We start from the raw sequence: 23,261 nt of genomic DNA on the forward strand, positions 1-23,261 counted from the left end.
ATGAACTTTGTCCACTGCAGCAATTTGCTTATGTCTCTGGAATGCTTGTTAAAGTATGCTTATGCAATTAGCTTAAAATTTCTTCTCTGATCACTCCAAATTAAATTGAGAAGATTGAATTTTTCTGTTAACTCTCTTCATCCTAAGCCCAAAAGTAGGAATGTGTGCAGACTTGGACTGTCTTTTGCAAACCGGTGTTAATGTGAGATCTGGAGTAAAAGTTCTTGGCTCTTTTGCCTCGTTTCTCTCTATACAAGTTCAGAGTAATATATGCCTTCTTCTTAGGGCTGATTTTATATTAGGGGTTCAACCTAGGAACTGTATGGAAGTGCTGCACTGAGAAAGGGAGAAGTTTCCTCTTTCCTAAGCTGCTACTATTAAGTCCACCTTGGCTTCAAGGAGATCCCTCTAGCATAAAAATGCCCACTAATAATTCCCAGTTTGCAATTCTGGTGTTTATTTTTAGCAGAAAATTGTATTCTGATTGCTTAAAAGTAATAACAGCAATGAATGGTTTAGATGCTATTGCTACTTACTTGTGAATAGCAGTAAACTTCATGAAATCTTATACTTTCCATATACAGTCTTTTGAAGACACTGCTGTCACAGGCAAGTTAATAGCACTTCCCTCTTGCATTACAAGTAGCCTATTTTGCTCTCTGTTCCTAAGGGGCTGTGCACAGAACTGCATTAACATCAGTTGAGCACAGGCTCAGGAAGCAAGGAAGGAAGGGAGAATATCACTTGGTTTCTGGAAGGAGAATTTTGTCTTTAGTGACAACGGGCTGCTCCTGGCTTTAGCCAAATATGCCAGGTTTCCTTGTGCTGTGGATTTTTACAAGCAATTTCTAGTGATAACCACTGGAAAGTTAAGCAGAATAGACCGTTTGAGGTCTTACTTTATTCTGGCTTGCATTATGTAAACCTCTGAAAATAGTGGTTTACTATGTAAATATTTCTATAACTAATGTTAGGGTGATTAACTAATGTTTTCCTGAAAACTGTCTTGGAAATCAGTTTTATCGGATACAGGACTATCACACAATTCGTCGTCATTTTATTTTCCTGATTTGTAATAGGAGACGTTTTAAGATATGATTGGAATGATTTATATAAAATGATCTAGATTTTCTTGTGAGAGATAATTGAGATCTAATCTGAATCCCTGACGAACCACAGCTTCCTGCATTGGCCTGTTGCTATGGGTAACATAAAGGGAGTAAAATAGAACTTCATATGAAATGCCTTTAAACTTTACTGGCATGTACAGGCATGGAACAGGACTGAATTTTTTAGTTTAATCTTTGAGAAGCTGCTGTGTTGAGGAAATGTTTTTTCCTTATTAAGTGAAGATGAATTTAGGAAAAGTACTGTTAGGAAAAATAACTGCCGTTTCTTATGAAGAGCGGGTAAGTGATACGAATTATATTTAGCTAAAGCAAGGCATCGTTGCAGTGAGAAATTAGAAGAGGCTATTGTTATTGGCAAGAAATCGGAGAAGAATCTTATCAGCTTCAGAATGCTTTTTGCTTAGTCTTTAAGCTTTTTAACTTTAAAGTAATTTAGTTAAAATTCCTTTGTAAATGCAGACATTGTGTTTCATTATCAGAGAAAAGGGAAGCTTATTGTACCAACCAGCAGTCAGATTTTGAGATGTATTTATGAAGTGTGCCCAATATATGTGAAGCTAAAAAAAATCAGTATATTTATAATCTGTGCCTGTCTTTCAGTTCTGTGCAGTGTATTGTGTATATGCTCTCTGTACCATTATATCAATATTATATCTTTAGGTGAAACTGTATGTGTGTTGTATATGTCTCTCAAGATCATTTTAGGAATGTTTTTGGCATTTAAAGCACTACGTTTATAAGTGATAAGGTTGGTTTTGTTTTGGTTAGAAAGTTGAACATTTATTTCTTAAAGGAATTCGAAATGTCTCACTGTTTACAGTTCATATATTGTTTTTATAGACTCAAATATTTGACAAAACCTGTAACCTTCAGAGAAGAATGTATTCAACAAAATTCTTGTGCAGTAGTTGTACTGTATTTCTTCTTAACTTGTGAATTCGTCCATCTATAATACTTTTGTCTTAATTCTTATAAATGCACTTCTTTAGTGGTAGAGAATTGAAAAGGCAAATTATGTAATAGCCCTCCTTGAAGTGGCATTCTGAAAGGGCACCCTTCTCATAGAATTCTAAGTCATGAAATTAATCACAATAGTATTTTGAAATGAGGATAAAATAATATTACTCTAAGATTTTGGTGAGAAGTACATCTGAGAACATTTATTAGGAGGAAAATCTAGCAATAGTTTAGAAGTCTTATGGCTTTATTTTTTATTTAAAATGTTAGAACAGTGCCTATCATATTTTGAGACATGATCTCCCTCCCAGAGATCATCTGAGTTCATGGCATTTGTACAATGCTCATGCTGCAATGTATTTAAAAGGATAAAAGTACGTGCATGTAATGTAAGTCCTGGAGTAATGTAACTGAAGATCTAGGGACTTGCTCACAATTCATACCTTGGCAAAAGGAGAAGTTGCTTCAGGTGATTTAATAAGGAGTTTGAACACAGCAGGATGGAAGCAGACAGTTGACTGAATGATAGGCTTTCCCTGAGCTAAATGTCAGAATGTTTGAAAGTTGGCTATTTGTATTCAGTCTGTAAATGCTCAGTGCTTCATCCCTTAAAGAACACAAGTTTCCCAAACTTACTCTGTATGTTGAAATCATATGGGAGAATCAGTTTAGAAGGCTGGGGAAGCGAGGTATGCTATTCCAAGGGGAAAGGCTTAATTAGAGGGGCTTTTGTAAAAGAGTGTGTGTAGTATAATATTGTGCTAGGCGAGTCTAACAGATTCTGAAGGCAGCAGTTGGAGAATCCTTTGCATGCAGCAAAAGGTCGATGCCTGTGTTAGAAGGAACTGTACTTTTAAAAGGGCACAGAGAAAGGTCATTTTGAATCCCTTTTTCTCTGTATCTTCTTGGATGCCCAGGAAATAAATAGGTGTTTCTGTTTATTTTGTGATTTTGTCACTCTTAGGCTAGGAGAAAGGAATACGTCTTCACTCTCCTAATAGATTTTATCCCTCCACATCTCAGAAGGAGTTGGAAATAGATAAGTCTTTTTTTGCCTCAGGAAGGCACTCGCCCACATTCGATTAGCACAGATGATTTCATGTTGCTTCATTTATTGCTAAGGCCTGGCATTTCCTAGTATGTGTCACCCCTCCCAGTGTCCGCATATTTCCTTTTGTTCTACTCAAGTACTTGAGCATGACTTTGACTTGAATGACAAATCTTGAGGTGGAGAAAAAGGATATTTTTGTTTTGTGTTATCTGGGCATTCTGTACACATGGATTTATTTGCTCTGTGTAATATCTGGGATATAGGTAGGGTATTCTTTGGTTTTTCGGTGTGATGTTGTTATGGCAGACTGACAGTACTTAGTTACTTTCTTGGGACCTGGTCTCTATAAAAGGGAACTAAGTGGATTTTCTGGATAAGAGTTTCTGTCAACTGAAATATGTCATCAGACTGGTTTCGTGCAGTGGTGTACACATGTAGCAGGTTATAGACCATGAAAGCTAGAAGATACAGGGTGGTTCAACCTTATGAATTATTCTCCTTTGTGTTCTATCTCCTTTTGTACCATGTTGTTGGTGCAAGATACTATGTTGTCTATTTCTATTCTGGAAGATGAATTAATGTACTCACAAAGTAGTTTTCTTGTTGCTAATTATTGTAAGCTAATACTTTTTCAGATTTGTTGCAAGCAGATTCTGAACACAACATCAAAAAACTCATGGGCCCTTCTGGTTTTTCTGCCTAGCAAAGAGATGATACAAAGAGAAATTATCATGTTTTCTCTTAAACAGAACTTTATGCTATCTAATATATGCCGGTGCATTTGCCAGTTTACAGAGACCTGAGACATCTTTTAGGGTGTTTGATAACTGGGAAGCCGCTGTTCATCTTGCTGGCCCTGACACTGAGCTCCTCACTGGGATCACAGGGATTATGATCTTGCCCTGAAGTCTGGAGGGAGAGAGTTGCATCCTCCAGTCTTGCAGGCTGTGTGTGTGCCTGTATGCCTCAGCTGCTAATCCAGCTAGATGAGCAAGCAAAGTCCCCATGAAGAGATACACTTGAAGACATTTTAGTCTTCCTAAACTAGGTTTATTTTTTAAATTTTGGTAATTTGTTACCATCAGACATCTACCATGGGCCCTTTCCTAAGCCAATATGGAAGTCAGGGTAATTTGAAGAATTAATTTCAGTACTTACCTGGTTATGAAAGATTTGATCATGGAATGCAATTAGATTTTATCTCTTGGTTATAGTTCACATGTACATTCATAAAATGAATAGATACATGTCCTTTCATTTGGAATGAAATACTAAAATACTTTTCCTTTAGCATTCACATTAGCCCTAACTTGCATGGGGTCATACCCTGCCCTTTCTTGTCTTTCAGAAATGGCTACACACAGGATCTGTTTGATTTTATAGCTTTTTAATACATATAGTTTTTAATAGATAGTTATTAGTATGTATGTGGTGTTAAATTTCATCAAATAATCAGACATTATAGGCATAGTAGCTCAGATTTTGTCCTGAAGAGCCTCCAGTGGTGGTTAAGCGTGAGCACTGAAGAACAAAAACAGCCCCCAACACACGGTGAATTTTTAAAATGAGATCATCATAGTATTTAAAAAAATCTGGTCTTGCAACTTATACCTTTGGACAAATCTAGACAAGTTTCAGCTGAAGAGTTTAGAACAGAAACTGCTTTGTCTAATTATGGATTGCATGCAGTTTCTGACAGGTTTATAGTTCTAAGCTTTCTAAGTACTCACAAACATGTTGTGAACATAGTACTGTGAATTCTTACAGAGTAATTGCAAGCTTTAGTTTCTCGCTGTTTTGTTGAATTAAGTAGATTTAAATCAGTTACATAGATGAATTTAAAGAAATGTTCTTAAATTATTCTGTAATCTACAGAAGTGTAGTATTTGAAATATCTAAATAGAACAGAAGTAGGTGGTTGATATTTTGATACTAAGTTCTTTTCTTCGTATGGGTACAACTTTTAAAAAAGGTTTAAAAGTGATAATTACTTAGACCTTGCAAGGAGAGATTTTAAGATGTTGATACATGTAATGTGATGCATATTAGCTACAGCATTTAACACAAACACACAAACCCAACCCATGGTGTGTAGAGAGCTCACTGTATTAAGTTATGCCGAATGGATTGAGGTAAAACTGTATCTCATTGTCCATAGAACTTAATTAAGCGGTACTATTAGTGTAGTGTTTGAACTTTTCTATGAAATCACATTGTTTTTCCTTTAAAAATGATATTTTATAATTGTTAACTTCCCAGTTTTTGAAAAAAGTAGTGTAACTTTTTACATCATGACAATCCTTTTTACTTCATAACTTTCAACAAGAAGTTGATATTTGAACAGATTCATGCCAACCGCAAAAGTAAATGACCATTCCTAAAATGTACATAGTTTGAAAGTATTTTTACTTTTTTTCTATCTAATGTGCAAACTGATACCATTACTTGACTTTGAGTCATCCTTCTTTTCATTGTTTGAGTAATGACATTGAGATTGTTTATTCATCAGCTGCTCTGTACAGTATGTGAATAAGAAATTAGAAACAATCATATTTATAATACAGATTTCAGTAATGTAAATTAGATTTTCTAAATTACAAACATGAATTAAGTTACAGCTTCTGAATGCATAGTATGCTACTAGACTTACATGCAAAGTAGTAGGAAAGATGTCCAAAGCCTCACTGAAGAACTGTACCCAAAGCAGAAACACTTTTTTGATACCTGAAACAGTGCTATTAAAAATAGTGAGAGGCCTGGCTACACTTTTGAATATATTAATATGCTTCACAGATTCAGAAGCATTCATTTTAGTGCAGTTAAAGAAGAGCCCTCATTTTTTTAATCTTACCCATGAAAGATGTATTTGTGTTCATTTGAAGTAGCCCAAGACGAATGATGTCAATAGGAACTAATTTAGACTTGCATTAAATAGTAGATCTGCTGCTGTGAACGGTGTGAGGACACAGCAGTTCATAACGTGTGATGTTCTTCAGATAGTGTTAACAACAGTGCAAGATCTTGCAGTGAAATAGAAAATAGTAATTTTTAATAGCCATTAGAAATCAATTAAAAAATGAGCTGTCCTTCCAGTCTTTCACTCAGCTGGGGTTGCATGTTTGGGAAGTGGTCACCTATATGGTGGCGTAGAAATATTAGCTGCCTTGAGGTGATTTGAGATCAAAGATGAGAAGTTTAGGGCAGATAAGCACATAAACTTTGCCATGTCACTAGAAGACTATTTGTTCTTGAAAACTTGATGTACTAGTAGAGGAGGTGAGGAGTTCTTGCCTGGCTTATTGGAAACACTCTTAACGTCTTGGCTCTGTGGAAGTCAGAAATGATCAGCAGGGCAAGTTTTCAGAGTCACCTGACTGACAAAGTATTGAATTTTAATTTTGATTCCCATCTGCAGCAAAATAAAGTTAATGAGGTGTTTTCATTTTAAGTCTTTGCAGTTCAGTTTTAAGATACCTGCTTTCTCACATACACCAACTGATTGACACTATTCATCTAAGAAGGACTGCTGAAAGCAGTGTGTCTATTCACAGCAGGAAGTACTTTGTGCAATAAATACTAGTGAGATCAAATTCCAGGACAGTGGTTAAAAGGCCTGGGATGAATTTCATGGTTGGGAGGAAACATCTATGAGAAAGTAACAGTTGGTTTCTTTAGATTTTCCTCTCTTGTGTTATCTGTTGTTAGTAAGATGATAAAAGTAGCTAACATTTCAAATACTATGTGAAGCTCGGAGATTTCTAATACCATGAAACTTAAGTAACACTTATTTTTCTCTTTCTTATTGCAGTCAGCAACTGTTTCTGATGGAGGTAAGCTGAAGCTTATTTTTACTTTTATAATGAAAAAAAAATCAATTTTCCACATTGAACAATACAATATACGGTAAATAAGGTGACATATTACAGGATGGTTGTCCAAAGTGGTGCAGAACTCTGTGCCTTCTTTGGGAATTGTGCTAATGAAAATACTGCAGGATTGTGTTCACATCCTTTCACTGATTTATTTGCATAATTTTTTGGTGACACATCTCTATATGCATGTTTTTATTGTAACTAGGCTTCTTCATTCATACTAATAAAGAGGCAGAGCTGGTAGACTTCTGTATAATAGGATGGTAGATAAAATCTTGGACTCTATTTTATTGTCCTTTACATATACTGTTTCCTTTTGAAGAGATAATGCTCTAGCTCCTAAGTTATAAGCTGTATTGGTGCACGTGATGAGGTTGAAATTTCTTTACGGAGTGATGCATTTTGAGAAGGGGGTAAGTAATTTGATACTTGGAAAATCCCAGTATGGAGGTTTTGCAGTTCTGGAGTACTTCCTAAATAAACTCCTCTTTATGTCACATAACCTTGTTTGTTTTGATTTTCACATGGCTTTAATGTTTTAAAGGACATCCACTCTTTGTTAAACATTAGAAGATGATTTCTCTGAACCTTTAAAGTTAATTGAAACAGTTAAGTATGCTTCCTTAATGTAATAAAGGAATCTGTTTAGGGTATACAGGAGATGGCTTTTCTCACTTTTCTTGCTTGGCAGGAGTTGGTTTACTAGATCCTGCAAAGAAACTCACATGCATATTTTTATGTTTGCTGTTCTTTCACAACAGTACAAAACAGTTTTGTGGTATAAAAAGGGGACAATCTGTGTTGCCCCAGTGCAATGAAATTGATGAAATATTTTGAAAGGTAAAGATAATTTTTTTTCTATGTAAACGCAAAATTAGAAATACTATTCACAAAACTCCATTATGCCCTAATTTCTGATTCCTTGCAAAACTTAAACTACAAAACCTGTAGTTTTTACTGACTTATTTTCAGTTCTTCCGATATGAGTTTTGTATGTCATTCCAATTCAATTTCCATGTTTTCACAATAAATTTTATACAGTTTTCTGAAGTAATGGATCTGAAGGCCATGTAGGTTGCAGATGTGAAAGAACAGGCAGTAAGTTATATGCATTTTTCTGCTGAGTTGTATGACCTATTTTGTTCAGCTAGTGTTGAAGATTTTACGTGGACTCTCTCTTCATTGTTGAATGCTATAAAAGAGGAGGGATGTAATTTGTATAAAAACTGGTAGTTGAACTATACTGAGTAATATTAAATCAATGCTTAAGTACTTAGAAAGTGGATTCACAAAATAAGAACCGGAGAGACTGCAACCTGGAAAAGTGAAATGAAATAAAATCCTTACTAGTTTCATTTAAAGCTGCATTGAGTGAAAAGCTCTGATTAATTTCTGAATTACATTTTCAGGCTTTCACATTTATTGAATATGTCACAGCACTGAATTTTTTTCAATCTTCTCTAATCTCACTAATTCATTAGTAGATCCACAGATTTACACTTGTTAGGGCATGTCTAGATTAGAGAAATTTTCACTAGTGCAACTATTAGTATAGTAGCCCATAATTCCCTTCCTAGACTAAATTCTAATGTTAGTATTTGTACATATAAAATCATAGAATGGTTTGGGTTAGAAAGGACCTTAAGGTCCTCTTGTTCTAACCTCCTGCCATTGACAGGGACACCTTCCAACTGACAAGGTTGCTCAAGGTCCTGTCCAACCTGGCCTTGAGCACTGCCAGGGATGGGGCAGCCACAACTTCCTGAGCTACCTGTTCCAGTGCCTCACCACTGTCACAGTAAAGAATTTCTTCCTTACCTCTAACTTAAACTTCCCCTGTTTAAACCCATCACCCATTGTCCTATCACTACAGTCCCTGATGAGTCTCTCCAGCATACTTGTAGGCCCCCTTCAGATACTGGAAGGCTGATACTGTTGTTAAGCTTTAGTCTGGGAAGGGAAATTTAAGTGTAAAAAGTAATTATTGTGTGTTTATATGCATCCCTTCAGTATAATAGGAGGCACAACAGCTCCCTGTACATTTTATTTTGAAGGTCAATAAAGCTTCATGTCATATGGCTTTGATTTCATTACAGCCAGGCACTGGGAACCATCTACCTCTTGATGCATTTACTTTACATGGTAATTAAGCTTGCACAAGCCTGCGATGACAAAACTGTGTGCTTGGGCTTTGCAAGATAGGTAACATGTAAACGATACAGGTTCTTGAATTAGTGTTGTTTCCAGAGATGCTGACCAGTAGCAACTCTTAACTGTAATTGATTTGCTTAATAAATTGCGGAAAGTCAGAATGCAAGCTGTGATACTGTTTAGGGGCAGGATAACTGCTATGCATCAACTAATCTGCAGCACCTGTGCTCTAGAATCACAGAAACCATTTTATGTTACTACAACAACCTCTAATTAGTTGATTTCTCCTACTTCCCATTTTGGAAGCTGTCCGTTCCTGCTGCCTGTAGTAATAGTGAGTGTGTACACAGCATACAGGCTATGGCTGTGTGGCTGATGTTTTGAGCACTGTGCCATCTAAACCATCACAGGGATGGTCAGTAGTCCCCAGTTAATGTCTGACTTTGGCTATTGATACCTAGATGGCACTTTTACATTGATCTTAAGGGAAAACCTGAAGGTCAAAGGACATATGATAGAACTACATGATCATTCATTTCCCAGATAGACATGTGGTGAGGTATTTGAGCTACTGAGAATTCCTAAGTCAGCTCTTACCTGCTATTCCCTACAGAGATCAGTTCCACAAAACTGATCTATTATTTCCAAATGCTTAAGCATAACAGACACGTTACAAAACCTGTCTTTTTCTGAAGATACTACTTTGCTGTAGTTTCTGCTGCTTTTGGTTTTTAATATTCATCACCTGGAAGGAATTTTCAGAAGAAAAAGCATTCTTAAAGATTTTTTTTTTTTGGTAGGAATCTGATGTTTACAATAATAAATAATGTAAAACTCTATTCTGACAAGTAACTCAAGAAGGTAGAGCAAAATATCCACAATGAAGCTCAAAATAAAACAAAACACTATTTATACTTTTTTACACTACAAATACAGAAGGATTGTCTCCTCCAACAGGTATATGACTTATTTGTCAATTACGTTGTCAGCGCATGCTTCTGTAGCTGTGTTCCACCGTAACATAAATAATTCAAGTTCCTTTAGCAGCAGTGGCAAAAGGTCTTTTCTTTAAATTATTTATGTAGCATTTTATAATGCTTTGTGTTAAGTATACTATTGCTTTCTTCTGCTTGAAGCCATGAGGGTAAAGAATCAATTTGTTTAGAACGGTGTTAGAGGCTACCAGGAATTGCTGAGGGGGGATGCATTAGCTTCCCTTATCCCAAAGTTGCAGAGGAGCGATGTGCCATACAATAAGGATAATCTGCACCCAATGGGTTCCGGGATGTTACAGCTGAACTTGGTATGGATTCAGAAGGATGGCTTTCAGTGAATGCCTTGAAGTATTTGATTAAGTGGCACCACAGTGGTTCTTATCAGCTTTATCCAGGTAACGTATTGAGTGATTAACTGGATTATCTTAATTATATGAATGTACACATTCTGATGATTACAAGTGATATGTGTAGCTTCTCACAATAATAAAAGGTCTTAGAGGGTTGAAAAATATATATGTATATTATAAACAAATCCATACAAAAATATCCTTAATCCTAATATCCTTAATCTAATATTTGGATTTACTTCTTTATATGATTTAAATAAAAACCTTCAGAGCCATCTTATCCTGAATACTTTCAAGAATTTAGTTCATTAAAGGCCTACATTTTCTTACCTACTGCTATTTTTGTGAAATAAAGGTAATAATTTATGCACTGAATATGTAAATACAAAATGTGTAAAGTATGGGGTCTTGAGGACTTTTAGAAAGCATTCTGCATCAATCCTGTATTTGAAGAAGGCAATAAATTAAAAAGTTAGCACAGAAAGTAATACTTCCTTGCTAGGTATGGTGGTTCTCAAACAGAACAGAAATAAATTTAGGTCCCTGGGATTTGGGATGCTTGAGTAAGGAGCCTCCTTTAACACGTGCTGTAAGATCAGTTGGTGTTTATACACAGCAAGGAGAAAGGAAGGCAGGCATTAGGAAACTTCACAGCACTGCTAAGTTGTCCATGAACCTAAGCTGGGATTTTTATAGTACATTTCTCTGGCATCCTGTGGTTCCTGATAGCTGATTTTCTCTTTTTAAATGCTTTACAAGAAGCAGGAGGTCACTTTGCACAGCAGCCTTGTGGTTAAAATGTTTGCGTGTGGGAATCAGAGCTCTTAGTTTCCTCTAATGGTTATCACAGTGCTCATTAGACAAAATATGTGACTCGGTTGGAAAGTTTCTCCTTTCCTGCTTTCCAAGGTTGTCTGTGTATACCTAGGAACACAGGAGTTGTGAGAGTCAGGAAACCTGATACTGAAGTCTTACGCTGGAAACATTCCTCTGCAAGAGGAGTGGAGCAGGAGTTACAGCTTATACAGTCTTCATTTAAGCATAAATTAGATAAATTGTATATTAGTGTTGGTGAGTTTTTCTTCCTATCTGACCTTTCTTTTTCTCAGATTCTAACTGGTGTATCTGCACTAGGTTTTAATTGCAATAGTTATCTTATGTGATAAGAAATTAGAATAACTAAGCCTTTTCTGGGAAACAACCTTTTTCTGCATTGTTTTCAGGTTGACAGGTACTCCAGCAGAAATCTGTATGAATTTTAAAAGCAAACTGATCACATTTTTGCTTAAAGGGGAAACAAAGTAGTGTCAGGGTTAAGTATGAACTCGAACAGTTCTTTCTGAAAAAAATCTGAATTAGCTGAATAAAATTCACTCGAGCAGACACAGTGTACCGTGAATGAGTAATCCTTTAATGCTGCTGTAACACACTGGGAGGACCTGTGCTGGTAGCTCTCAAAGTTGTTGAAAATGCAGCCTGATTTTGGTTCATTTGTTTTCATGGGATCTCCAGAGTGGGCAGCGTAACAGGGGAGTAAGAACCCAAGGTAGTTAAGAGGAAGTGTAACTCTGACAAGGTAGAGAGCAAGCAGCTGCTAGCCGTTAAAGGTAGTTAGCAGTCACCCACTGGTGTCAACACTCAGACTGTAATTGCAGCTTGGCCTTCCTGTGTGCCACAGGGAAATTGAACAGCCACCACTTAGAGGGAGGAAGGCGAAGTTGACCTGTTAATAACTGCTGGGCATACAACTGTATGAAATCCCTTCTGAGTCCTAGGGTGCTGTCACTTGTGGATTTACCATTGACCACTTTGTGTGGCTACTCCCTAATTTCCCTCTTTCAGCCAAGTAGGTTTAAATGGTTTGGGTTGTGGGATGAGTTTACCTCTCATTTTGCCCGAGAGGAACTAGGAAATGTTCATCATTCATCATTGGAGAGCACTGGGGATTGAACCCTCTAGGAGTGAGGCAGTATCTGAAACTGTTTCAGATCTATCAAGAAGTTGGTGTCTATTTATATTCTGGAGTGTAAAATAAAATGTATCCCCCTGCAGAGTTAAAGCAAAATACTTCAGATAATAAATTTAGATATCATTCTCTTCAGATTCACATTAGCTTCTTTCACAATAGTTTCGCTGTGGTGACAGGTATTCTCTAATGAAGCTAAGAGTTGATTTTGTTATAGTCTTTCATATGTGTTAAAGGAAAAAGTATTTGCTATAAGAAAATTTGGCATTATTTGCTGAGTGCTTTTAATTAGTTTGAATTTATATGATGATTAGGCAAAGAAAAATATTTATAAATCTTATGTGTTATTATGGTCCTTAAATGTTATCCTTATTGAAAATACAAAGTTGCGTTTTCATTCTTGCCTAATCTAATTCTGTATCTTTGTCTTAAACAACAGCTTTGCTCATAGAAATTCTCAGTAGTTGACTCTTACTCTTAGTAGATATTTCCGAGCTATGGTGTAAATTTAAAAATGAAATTTCAGAACTTTTTTTTTTTTTAAATCTTACCTTTACAACTATTTTATAACTTTTTCCCTAATCTTATATCTTTGAATGGTCCTTTCATCAAAGTTTACACTTCTAGGGAGGTATACAAAACATTCTATGCAGTAATGCTTTGTAACATAGAAGTTGGAAACGCGAAGTGCTTTGAATATATGTATGTAACTATATATATAAAAGAAAATGAGATCTCAGGAGGTCTTATAAAGTAATAATTTTAGTGAAATTACTCCTTGCTTTAGTTAGTCCAGGTAATTAACCCCAATTAATTAATACCAATAAAAATGTCCCTGTGAATAATAGGCCATTTTTTACTGGTTGTGAATTCAGCTTTCTCAATCAGTTTACATTTATAGCGAGCTATACATTTGCTTTTCCATTTGGCATAGAACAATTGAAGATACCACCTAATTTACTTGAGAGTATTATTTTCTCACATCAATTACTACTAATTTTTCAAATAATTTAATGTCTGCATTTTTTTATCCCATCATCACAGAATCGCATCCAGTTTGGCATCTCTCTAGTGCAACCTCTCCTGCTCAAAGCAGGGTCCATTATGAGATCAAAACATAGAATCATAGAATAGTCTGGGTTGGAAAGGACCTTAAGATCATCCAGTTCCACCCCAACTGCCATGGGCAGGGACACCTCACACTAAACCATGGAACCCAAGGCTCTGTCCAACCTGGCCTTGAGCACTGCCAGGGATGGAGCGTTCACAGCTTCCCTATGCAACCCATTCCAGTGCCCCACCACCTTTACAGTAGATAGCTCAGGGCTTTATTTAATTGTGTCTTCACAATTAATTAAACCTCAATTTACCTCTGTGTGTGAGTACAACTATAGAAGTTTTAAACTTGTGTTTACCAAGAGATGGGAGAATGGTGGTTTGTAAAAGGTCATGCAACAAACAAGTAGCAAATTTGTGAATAGGAGCATGTTATCTACAGATCCTTCTACTTAGAGCAGCTGTTTCTTTTGCACTTTCATGAGCAGGTGGTCACTTTGAGAATACCTTTGTGCATATTCTGTCTACTGGTATGTGATAAAGATGATCTGGGATTAACACTTGAAATTATTTGTTAGGCTGCTGCACAAGGTTGTCTTTTCCTGAATTCTCTGTGGGTTCTTGTTAATTTGTTTTCAGAATAAAAAAAGCACTTTTGTTTTTGTCAAGATCTAAAGACTCTGGTTGTTTCTCAGCTTCCGACCCCTAGATCATTGCACTATGTTAGCTTGAGTCTGGAAGGGAGTCACAGATTCCTGTTCTTATCAGAAACCATTATAAATTGATACCTCTACTTCCTGTGGATGAGGAAGGCAGCTATTACTACCTCATTTTCCTTTGTGTCCTTTTCTGTAGTTGACTTTTTTCCTAAATTTTCAGTATTTAACAGAAGTTTTTCATTTCCATGAAGAAGTTCGGAGTTCCTGTTTAAGGGAAGGTCTACCTTCCTTGGAGCAGTCCACAGGGTGAGGAATGTAAGCACAAATTTGTTTTGCAAAGCAAGAAAAAAAAGGTTTCCTTTCGTGCCTGCCCCTTTTGCTTCTGGCAGGGGATTGCTTTGAAGACACTTGTTTGATTTTCTTTGCAGTGGAACAGAAGAAAATTGAGAGATGTTTGGCTTTGTTTTTTCTATGCTGATGCGACTAATAAAAGAGGGGAGGGATATTTTGAAGTCTGCACTACTGTGAGCTTGAGCAGGAGGTGTAATAAATCCAGTAAACAATGCTGAAGAGTAAAAGTGAGTAATCCTTTATTGACAGATTTGTTCATTCTTTCTAACAGAGCTGAATAGTACTGATCTAAAAGACTGCATCAGTGAAAACAGCCTCAGTAGCAATGCTAGTCTTCCCAGTGTACAGAGCTGTCGACGACTTCAAGAAAGAAGAGTTGCAAGCTGGGCTGTTTCATTTGAGCGTCTTCTTCAGGATCCTATTGGTGTTAAGTATTTCTCAGTAAGTTTTGAGAGACCATAAGATGCCTTTCAAAATACCTGATACTGCTGCAGTAATCTTCCTGTATTTTTTCTTCTTTCCGGGCACTATCCTTACATAGGACAAGAGATAGGAGTTCATTCTTACATAATTGTTATCTGAGCATATTTCGACGTTTGAACTCATTCACAGTTAAATAAGAGTTCATAGCAATACACATGTTGCCATACATTTCTGAATGGTGAAAGTCATATGAAAATGGAAACTATATTTTGCTTTGTACCTAAGCTTTTAGAAAGCTTCTCTGTTTTGTAAGGCAGTTACATTTTGTTGTATTTGTATGTATAGCCTTTGTACAAAAAAAGAAAAGGCAGCAGTTTCAGTAGTTTCCCAAGAATTGGTAATATATTTACATTTACCTACTGAAATCTCAGAAGCCAGATAGAAGATTTTTTTCAGTGATACAGTTGCTTGTGTTACTTCAAAATGCTTTTAGAAATATTTTCTGGAAACAGTCATGGTAGCTAAAAGCATTGTTAAAGCTGCAGCTTGCAGGATAGTGCTGAGTGTTTGCAAAGTATAAATTAGGCTTCTTCACAGCACGTTTATGAAGTTGTAAATACCATGATCTGTTTTATATTGGGTGGCATGGTTTAGTGGGAGGTGTCCCTGCCCATGCAGGGGGGTTGGAACTAGTTGATCTTAAGGTCCTTTCCAACCCTAACTATTCTATGATTCTATGATATGTAAGGCAATTAAGGTGTATATATTTTTGCATTGTTGTACCAAATTGTTGTATATTTTTGCATTGTAGGTCCCAAATGTATTGCACAAGGACAGCTTGTGCTGCCAAAATGGTTTTCACAGACAATGTAAAGAAACCTGTGGTGTAGATGTAGATTATTGGAACCTGCAGTAGTGCAGAAGGACTCCTTTACTTGATATAAAAGTATTACAATATCAAAATGATTAATAAGCAGACTTCCATCATTACTGTCGTGGGGACCCAAAGGACACATTAACAGTGAACATCTGTTTGAGAAAACAGAGATGATGAAAGCAAATAATATGTCGTGGATATTATATTTCCTGTCTCTTCATTTTTCTTAGCAGAGTAGCCCAAGAATTATTAGTATTTTTGCTTAGATACTGAGACTTCTCATCAGACTGAAAGAAAAATTCCAATTCTGATCTGATGTTAGAGTCCACCTGATAAATGATGTGGTTTGTGGCAGCACTACTGAAAATTTAGTTGTCTTTTCTAATTACTTTTAAGCCATCAGTAAACTTACTTATGTGCACTTTAGAAATAGCTGCAGTAATTTTTCAGTCCTATGGAAGTTCAAAACTTGTATTAAAAAATGAGAAAGTAGCTAATGTCGTTTGATTAAATAAAGTTACATTTCATTTCAGCAGAAGGCAGCCTCAGATATTCAGGAAGTTTAACTTTTTTACCCTAATTTATTCTAACTAGAAATTATAAACATCGCAAAACTGCATGTGCTAAATACCCAATTTAAAGAACAGTTAGGGAATGTTGAAATTTGTTGTGTGCACCAACATTTTCTTAAGGCTGGGGGGAAATCCAGAGCCATTGCTTAGATTCGCTTGCAACCTGACTATTGTAACACTGCGCAGTTACAGATTTCTGCCAATATTCAAGAACATTGAAGCATCAGCATTTAATTCACAATTGCATAGCAAGCATCTTGGTGCATTTGGGATTCAGCATAGGCCTTTCCTGAGGACAGCTTTGTCAAAGAGCAGGAAATACTCTCTAAGAAGAAGAGATTTTGCATGTTTTGCAAATACTCGCATTTTGCATAATAGTTTGGTGATTAGAGCAGTCATCCGGGAAGTGAGAGACCTGATTGCAAGTTCCCTCCTCAAGTGGTTCACAACAACGTCTCCAGCTTCCCAGCCATGTGTGACAACTGCTAGGCTACTACATAATGTTCCAACAGGGGCACCACTCAGTCTTCTTGATGAAGCAGAATTGTACAGCCAGCTGTGCTCAAATCATGTGGCCTTAAAGAAAGCAAGCAGGAGATTGTAGTTTCATAGTGAAGGCGCTGAGTGAGGAGGTAGGCAGTTGAGTTCCAGTTCCTGCTCACAAATTTAATTCTCTTTTAATCTGTAATTTTATGCAAAATGAAGAAATGTCCCCTGACTACTCTGGATTGTCTTTAATACATTTGGTGTCTCAGGTTAGGTACATGAAGAGCTTTCAGTATAAATTGAGAGCTTGCTAGTAGATTTAAAACCCTGTGTTGAAGAAAACTGGAGTGTGATACTGACTGAAATGTCACTTTTATGCAAACTTACCAAGCATTATAAATAAGTTACTTGAAATGGCAAGGAACTTTCCTCTGAGACATCTATTTGTTCACTTTTTTCCTCTAGGAATTTCTACGGAAAGAATTTAGCGAAGAAAATATTTTATTTTGGCAGGCCTGTGAATATTTTAACCATGTACCTGCACATGATAAAAAAGAGGTAAGTCAGTGTTGTATCTCAGTACGTGGTGTTGCTTCTTCAAAAACTGTTACTTCTTCAAGGTTATTGAAATTATTGGAGCTCTGCTTGGTCTTTGTACTGTGCCTTCACTAAAATAAGGTTGGAGCCTCAGTTTCCTTTTCTCAGTCCCCTGGGAGTACTGTCCCAAGCTGAAGATGTTTGATATGTTTAGACTGCAGTGCAGTGTGGAGTTAGCTCTGTAAAAATGAGCTAAGATTTACTGGGTATTGAAAAATGGCTAGCTGCAGTTGCCCAGCCCAAGGGACTGCAAGGCAAGTTAATTTAACGTCTCAAAGAGGTAAAAATTAGCCTCTTGTGCTTTTTCAGCTAGACTGTCTTTAGTAGCCAATATACTGTGTTTATAACTAACTTAGCTATACCTGCTGTCGTAAGTGTAATCATATTTGTTCACAAGTTATGAGAATCTTCATCTTATCCTTTTAAGATAGTCCTACATTGGTCAGGCAGTTTTAGTGCAGTTTATATCGTGTGCAGGTTGGCAACGATTCTATCTACACCACACCCAAATCTAGTCAGGTTTACACTGTGGAAACACTTGAATTTTTCATGTCCCTCTTTGCTCTCCTGTGTCCCACTGAGGCTTTTCCCCTACTTTCTTCTGTCTTCGAACTGTATTTTCTGAACACCACCCTTAAGCACTCTGAGCTAGGTTTGGTGGGGTTTTTTTCTCACTATATCCAGAATGTGGGTGTTTCAAAGTAAACAAGGTAAAGATAGAACATGAATGTTTTTTGCCATAAACATTCTTCTGTATACTTACCTCTTTCTAACTTCAAGAATTTGAAGCTGAGAGGATTTATTTAAATAATAACTGTTATGTAAAAGGTCTAAAATCTAAAAAAATCTGTTCTCCCTGCTCAGACAGCATTTGATGTGCTTCACTTTTATTATTTTCATAGTTTGAAAATTCGAATTTTTATTTAGATGGCAATTTTTACTGCTTAAGAAATATTTAATGAATATTTGTAATTTTAAAGGGAAAACCCTATTTGTATGCCTAAACTAACAAAAGCTGTTAAGAAAAAAATGCTTGTGTATGAAGGAAACTGGAATGGCTGTGTATATTTGGGGTGGAATATATCAGTGTAAGAAATGGCTGTCTAAAAATATGGTTTTAAAGCAAACATACATTTAACATTTCTTTTCTGTAGCTTTCTTACAGAGCTCGGGAGATCTTCAGTAAGTTCTTGTGTAGCAAAGCTACAACCCCCGTTAATATCGATAGCCAGGCACAGTTGGCAGATGATATTCTCAATTCTCCACATCCTGATATGTTCAAGGAACAGCAACTTCAGGTAACCATACATAATGTGACTGCTGTACAGTTATGTCAATTATCTTTTCTTTTGAAGTACTTTAAAATCAATAAAAGTAGTTTCAGATGCTGTGTTTTTTACTGTGTATAAAAAGGCATTGTAGTGAAGACGATATAGGTCCTGTTAGGAGAATAGAAAAAGGCTATATAATGGAAAGCTGCTTGACTTGTTTTTGTATATGTGTAGAAAATTGCTGTTAACAGAAAAATAACAGAAAAATGCTGTTATTGAAATGAAGGTTTAGTGCAAGTAAATAATTCCATGTGTTGCAACACCATTGCATATGGTGTTTGCATATGGTTACTTATTCTTTTCTGTAGTGGACAGTTGTTTACACAAATAGTGTCTAATTTTGGTCAAAGTGGTTTGTAAAATATGTCTGTTGTGTTAAGGGAGTCCTTCCCATAAGCTTTAATAGAACTGTTAGACAAAGAGCTTGTTAAAACTGCTGGTGTCTAAAGACCTCTGAAGTGGATGTATATTAATGTTCAGAAGAGAACAGTTATGTAACAACAGGATAAATTGTACATATTCTGTAGAATTTAAGTTTCTGCTTTATTCTCCTAAGTAATCTCTTTGGTAACTCTCCCACCCTAACATTTTATTAGCAGAAATAATTTTGAGATCATGTTATTTAGACATCTAGAATATAGATTTAACTACATAAATCTATAATTTTATAATTATAGATTATATAAATCTATAAATTATAATTCAGTTATGCAGATAAATCTGCATAAATGAAGCAGGTCACAATCTTAGTCTTTGTGCAGCATCAGATCACATGCTTTTGAGGCAATCTGAGCAGGTGGGTATAGTACCTCTCTACATGTGTGAAGTGGAGATAGAAAGGTAGGTCTAATTGCTGGTTTAGTAGCTTCTAGCACTACAGCTACCCCCAGTTCCCCTACCAAAGCCTGAGGCTTCTGTGTGAATTACCAGCCGCAATCTTTACAGACTTTTTTTTGTGCACTCTTCATCTTGGTTTTATGGAGCCCGTACCTGAATTGTTTGGTGGAGAAGAAAGTGTTCTTATGAGCATGGTGGCTGGGCTGAGGCACATTTTCTTCCTTCTTTGAAAACACCTTGTCCTTAGGTTGGAGGGCTCATGCGGTGGGTGAAAATGCTGATGTGGAGTGCTGCTGTGGGTCTAATCCCAGCCACGTGGCTTGTGTGGACCTGACCTGCTTATCTCAAATTGTCAATGCCTCTCTAGTTCTCCCATCAGAGCCCTCAGTCAAACCTGTTCCTCACAGCGTAAAATTAGGTGAAGTAGAATGAGAGTTATTTCTGTCAAAGTGGACTTGGAGCTATGTGTGCCAGCTGATTTACTAGTGGTGTGTGGCCTGGCTGAGGTCAGTGCTGAGTCATCAGCAATCTTGATGGCCCTTAGTATCTTGGTTTCACTAAGGGAAAGAAGTCATGGTGGTGACACCATCTTCATAATGCAAAAGCTCTGCATTTGTGATCTTTGACAAGAGCTTTTAGATTTCAGTAGTGAGCATAGAGTGGTCTGTGCTGGTTGTCGGGTGTTCATGATGCTTGAGAATAGGGAGTGTTGCTGTAAGGCTGTTGTGGATTTACAGAAGTGTGTGTGGGAAAGTGCTTTGGAAAGCGTTGCTGAGGCTGTTATCTTTCAAGCTCTGCCTGTTGGAAATGTTGCTAGAAGCTGCTTTCTGTCCATAGCCCGACAAATTTGCTCTTGATCCTATCAGCAGTGTTGTAATATGACCGTGTGGATGCAGCCAAAACACCTGGTTAGGATTTCACAGTTTCTGAGGACAAGAACAAGCATTTTGAGTGTTGCTGGATGCAAGACAGTGTAGGTCACTGGAAGATACTAAAATAAAAATAAGAATAAAAATCATTTACTTCATGTAGAGTTGCATAGGTGTATATGTATGCTTTTCTACCCTTGCTTATGTATAAAGTTCAAATAATGATTTTTTAAGATATATTTCTTTTTCTCATTTCTAAGAACAAGAAATAGCATCTGCTAGATTTTTTTTTTTTTTCCAAATAATCCTAATAGTAGTGCTAAATAAAGGAAATTGGGGATGTAGTGTGGGCTAGCAACATAGTAGGGCGGATTATGATCAGCTCAAGGTGATATAGTTAACCTGTCATCAATCCATCCAGGAAAGTTCAAAGGTTGGAATGTTTTTACTGTATTACGTATGCTTACTCTGCAGACTTCATCTCTGCAGTAACTCTCTCTTGGTTCTCTGCAATTGTTTTCCTTTATTCTTCTGACCTAACATGGAATAATAATTTTATCATCTTCTGGTGGTAGATTCTGTGACAGGAAGCAACTCTGAAAAGACTTGGTTTTCATCCTGAAATTGTATTTAATTTAAGATATTTGTTCCACAGCTGTACTGTGGAATCATGTCATATTTTGGTGTCACAAATTTCATTTAGCTTAAAATACAATTATTTGTCAAGGAGTGTTAACCTCTGTAAGTTTAATTTTCTTAAAACCTCAAAAAAGGTGAAGTCTTTTGTATTCTTCATTTACCCTGCGTTTTGCATCTGTTTTAGTGTTTGCATTTTTCGTACCATTTTTCCCCAATAACCTTGCATCTGCAGCACATCTGTGGGTCCTTGAGATTGAAGCATTTGGATGCCTTGTAGTTGCCCCTCTGTATTTAATGTTGTTTTGGCAATGCACCACAGTATTAGTCTTTCAACTCAGCAGAACACAAGAAATTTTTCAAATCTATATGTGTTGTGTACTGAATAATTTGTTGAGCTGTGGCCCAAAGACTGCTTGTGTTCTGTCATTGCCTTTTTCAGCTCTGCCTATGTACCTGTAGTCAGAGAAAGATTTTAGTTTTCATAGCATGAGAGAGCAATTCCCCTTTGTGAGCAGTTTTTTAAGTGAGACATCTTTGACACTGGATTATCAATTTGACACTTCACTGAGGACACATCAGACTTTGTGCTGACCTGTTCCAGCAGGTTATGCTGGTAAAACTAACTCTACAGAAGTATTTTTTTCCATAGCTTACCATGCAGAAAACAGTGCATTAAAAAGCCCAACAAACATGACAGGAAATGGGAATATATAGGGGGAAGGCAAGACTGTGGAAGTCAGCATTCAGTTTGAATTAGGTTTCTGTGATGCTGCAGGATCAAATTATCTCTGTTCCATCTTGCTATTTGCCAGAAAAGTTTTGGGCTGTGCTTGTTGAGAACAGTGTCTTTGCACAATCTGAATAATGATTTCCATCAGCAACTGGGCTACTGTGACTTCCCTGTAGACTCTTGGGAATGCCATAAACCGTTGTGTTGCCTATACCTTTATTTGATTTTAGGGAATTTGTCATGTCTAAAGAAGGTAGCATTCATACTGTTTTTTCAGATCAAGTGAATCATTGGAGAGCATATAAAGGTAGAACTATGGATTCACTTAAAATAACAGGTTTGCAAAACTGGAACAAGAAATTTAAACACTCTTTAGCATTTAAGAGAGAACTTTTCTTCCTTTACTTTCATGAAGTTAGCTTTGGTTGAATTAGCCTCAGACATTTGCTCCAGGACTGGTGTAGTGCTGCTTCCTTCCTATGTAGTTAAAGACAAATGTTGGTTTTGCCCAGAGCAGCTATGTTATGTAAAATGTTCTTTTGCAGGGTCTTGATTTTACAGCATCTTGATTATTGAATCTTCCAAAGATGTTGATCTTGTTTTCCTTATGATTGGGCACATGAACTTTACATTAATACAGCTCTCAGCTTCTCATGCACTTTGCACAAAACATAACATTTTTCTGAACCTGTGCTAAGGGAATAGATCAAATTATGTTTCACTTTAAACTGGTGCGGTGTATTTAACCAGGTCTAAACAAAGTCACGCCTACTGCTGTTTACAGCAGAATTGTTATGTCCTAATTTTGTGGGAGTTTGCTGTTGCGAAATAGCTTCATTTTCTTGATGTTAGGTTAGCTTATGTAACCATTATCCACTGCATTTTCATTTCAGATATTTAACCTGATGAAGTTTGATAGCTATACTCGCTTTCTCAAATCCCCACTTTACCAAGAATGCATCTTAGCTGAAGTCGAAGGTCGCCCTCTTCCAGATCCGCAGCATGTTCCCAGCAGCCCCACCTCTAAACACAGCATCAGTTCAGAGAAGTCCAGTGTCACAACGCCAAAAAAGGTTACTTTTTTGTTGTTCTTATCTGAAAACTGTTAAGTAATGTTTTTAAAGTTCTTTGGAAGATCAAAGATAAAGTATAAAAACCATTAAGAATGTTAGTTTAGCGGTGCTGGCAAATAGAATTACAAAACCTTTATGTACTTAGGAAAATATTGAGGTCTTTTAATCCACACTTTTGAATTGCATTTCTAGCTATGGACTTCCTGAATATAATTTTAGATCTTTGTTATTATTTAAATAAAATAAAAAATGAGGATTATTTTAATACATTAGTTTAGAAGATAATTTT

The 23,261-nt window shown here is 36.5% G+C and overlaps 1 protein-coding gene across 8 annotated transcripts in view; it reads left to right on the forward strand.

Moving 5' to 3' along the window:
• RGS12 (regulator of G protein signaling 12) overlaps positions 1 to 23,261 on the forward strand; it is an 88,945-nt gene that overhangs the window by 39,296 nt on the left and 26,388 nt on the right. For 7 of the 8 annotated variants that reach the window (XM_061467922.1, XM_061467931.1, XM_061467916.1 and 4 more), the window contains 5 exons: positions 6,947 to 6,968; positions 14,810 to 14,979; positions 17,362 to 17,454; positions 18,648 to 18,791; positions 22,793 to 22,972. In XM_061467922.1, the coding sequence (XP_061323906.1) occupies positions 6,947 to 6,968; positions 14,810 to 14,979; positions 17,362 to 17,454; positions 18,648 to 18,791; positions 22,793 to 22,972 (609 nt within the window). Of the gene's footprint in view, positions 1 to 658; positions 1,410 to 6,946; positions 6,969 to 14,809; positions 14,980 to 17,361; positions 17,455 to 18,647; positions 18,792 to 22,792; positions 22,973 to 23,261 lie in introns of those variants that run through there. The other variant, XM_061467947.1, reaches the window with a different exon arrangement.

The sequence above is a fragment of the Pezoporus flaviventris genome, unplaced genomic scaffold (assembly GCF_033815535.1).
Source record: "Pezoporus flaviventris isolate CSIRO_AGI_PZ_B2104156 unplaced genomic scaffold, CSIRO_AGI_Pfla_v1 ptg000002l, whole genome shotgun sequence".
NCBI classification, from domain to species: Eukaryota; Metazoa; Chordata; class Aves; order Psittaciformes; family Psittacidae; genus Pezoporus; species Pezoporus flaviventris.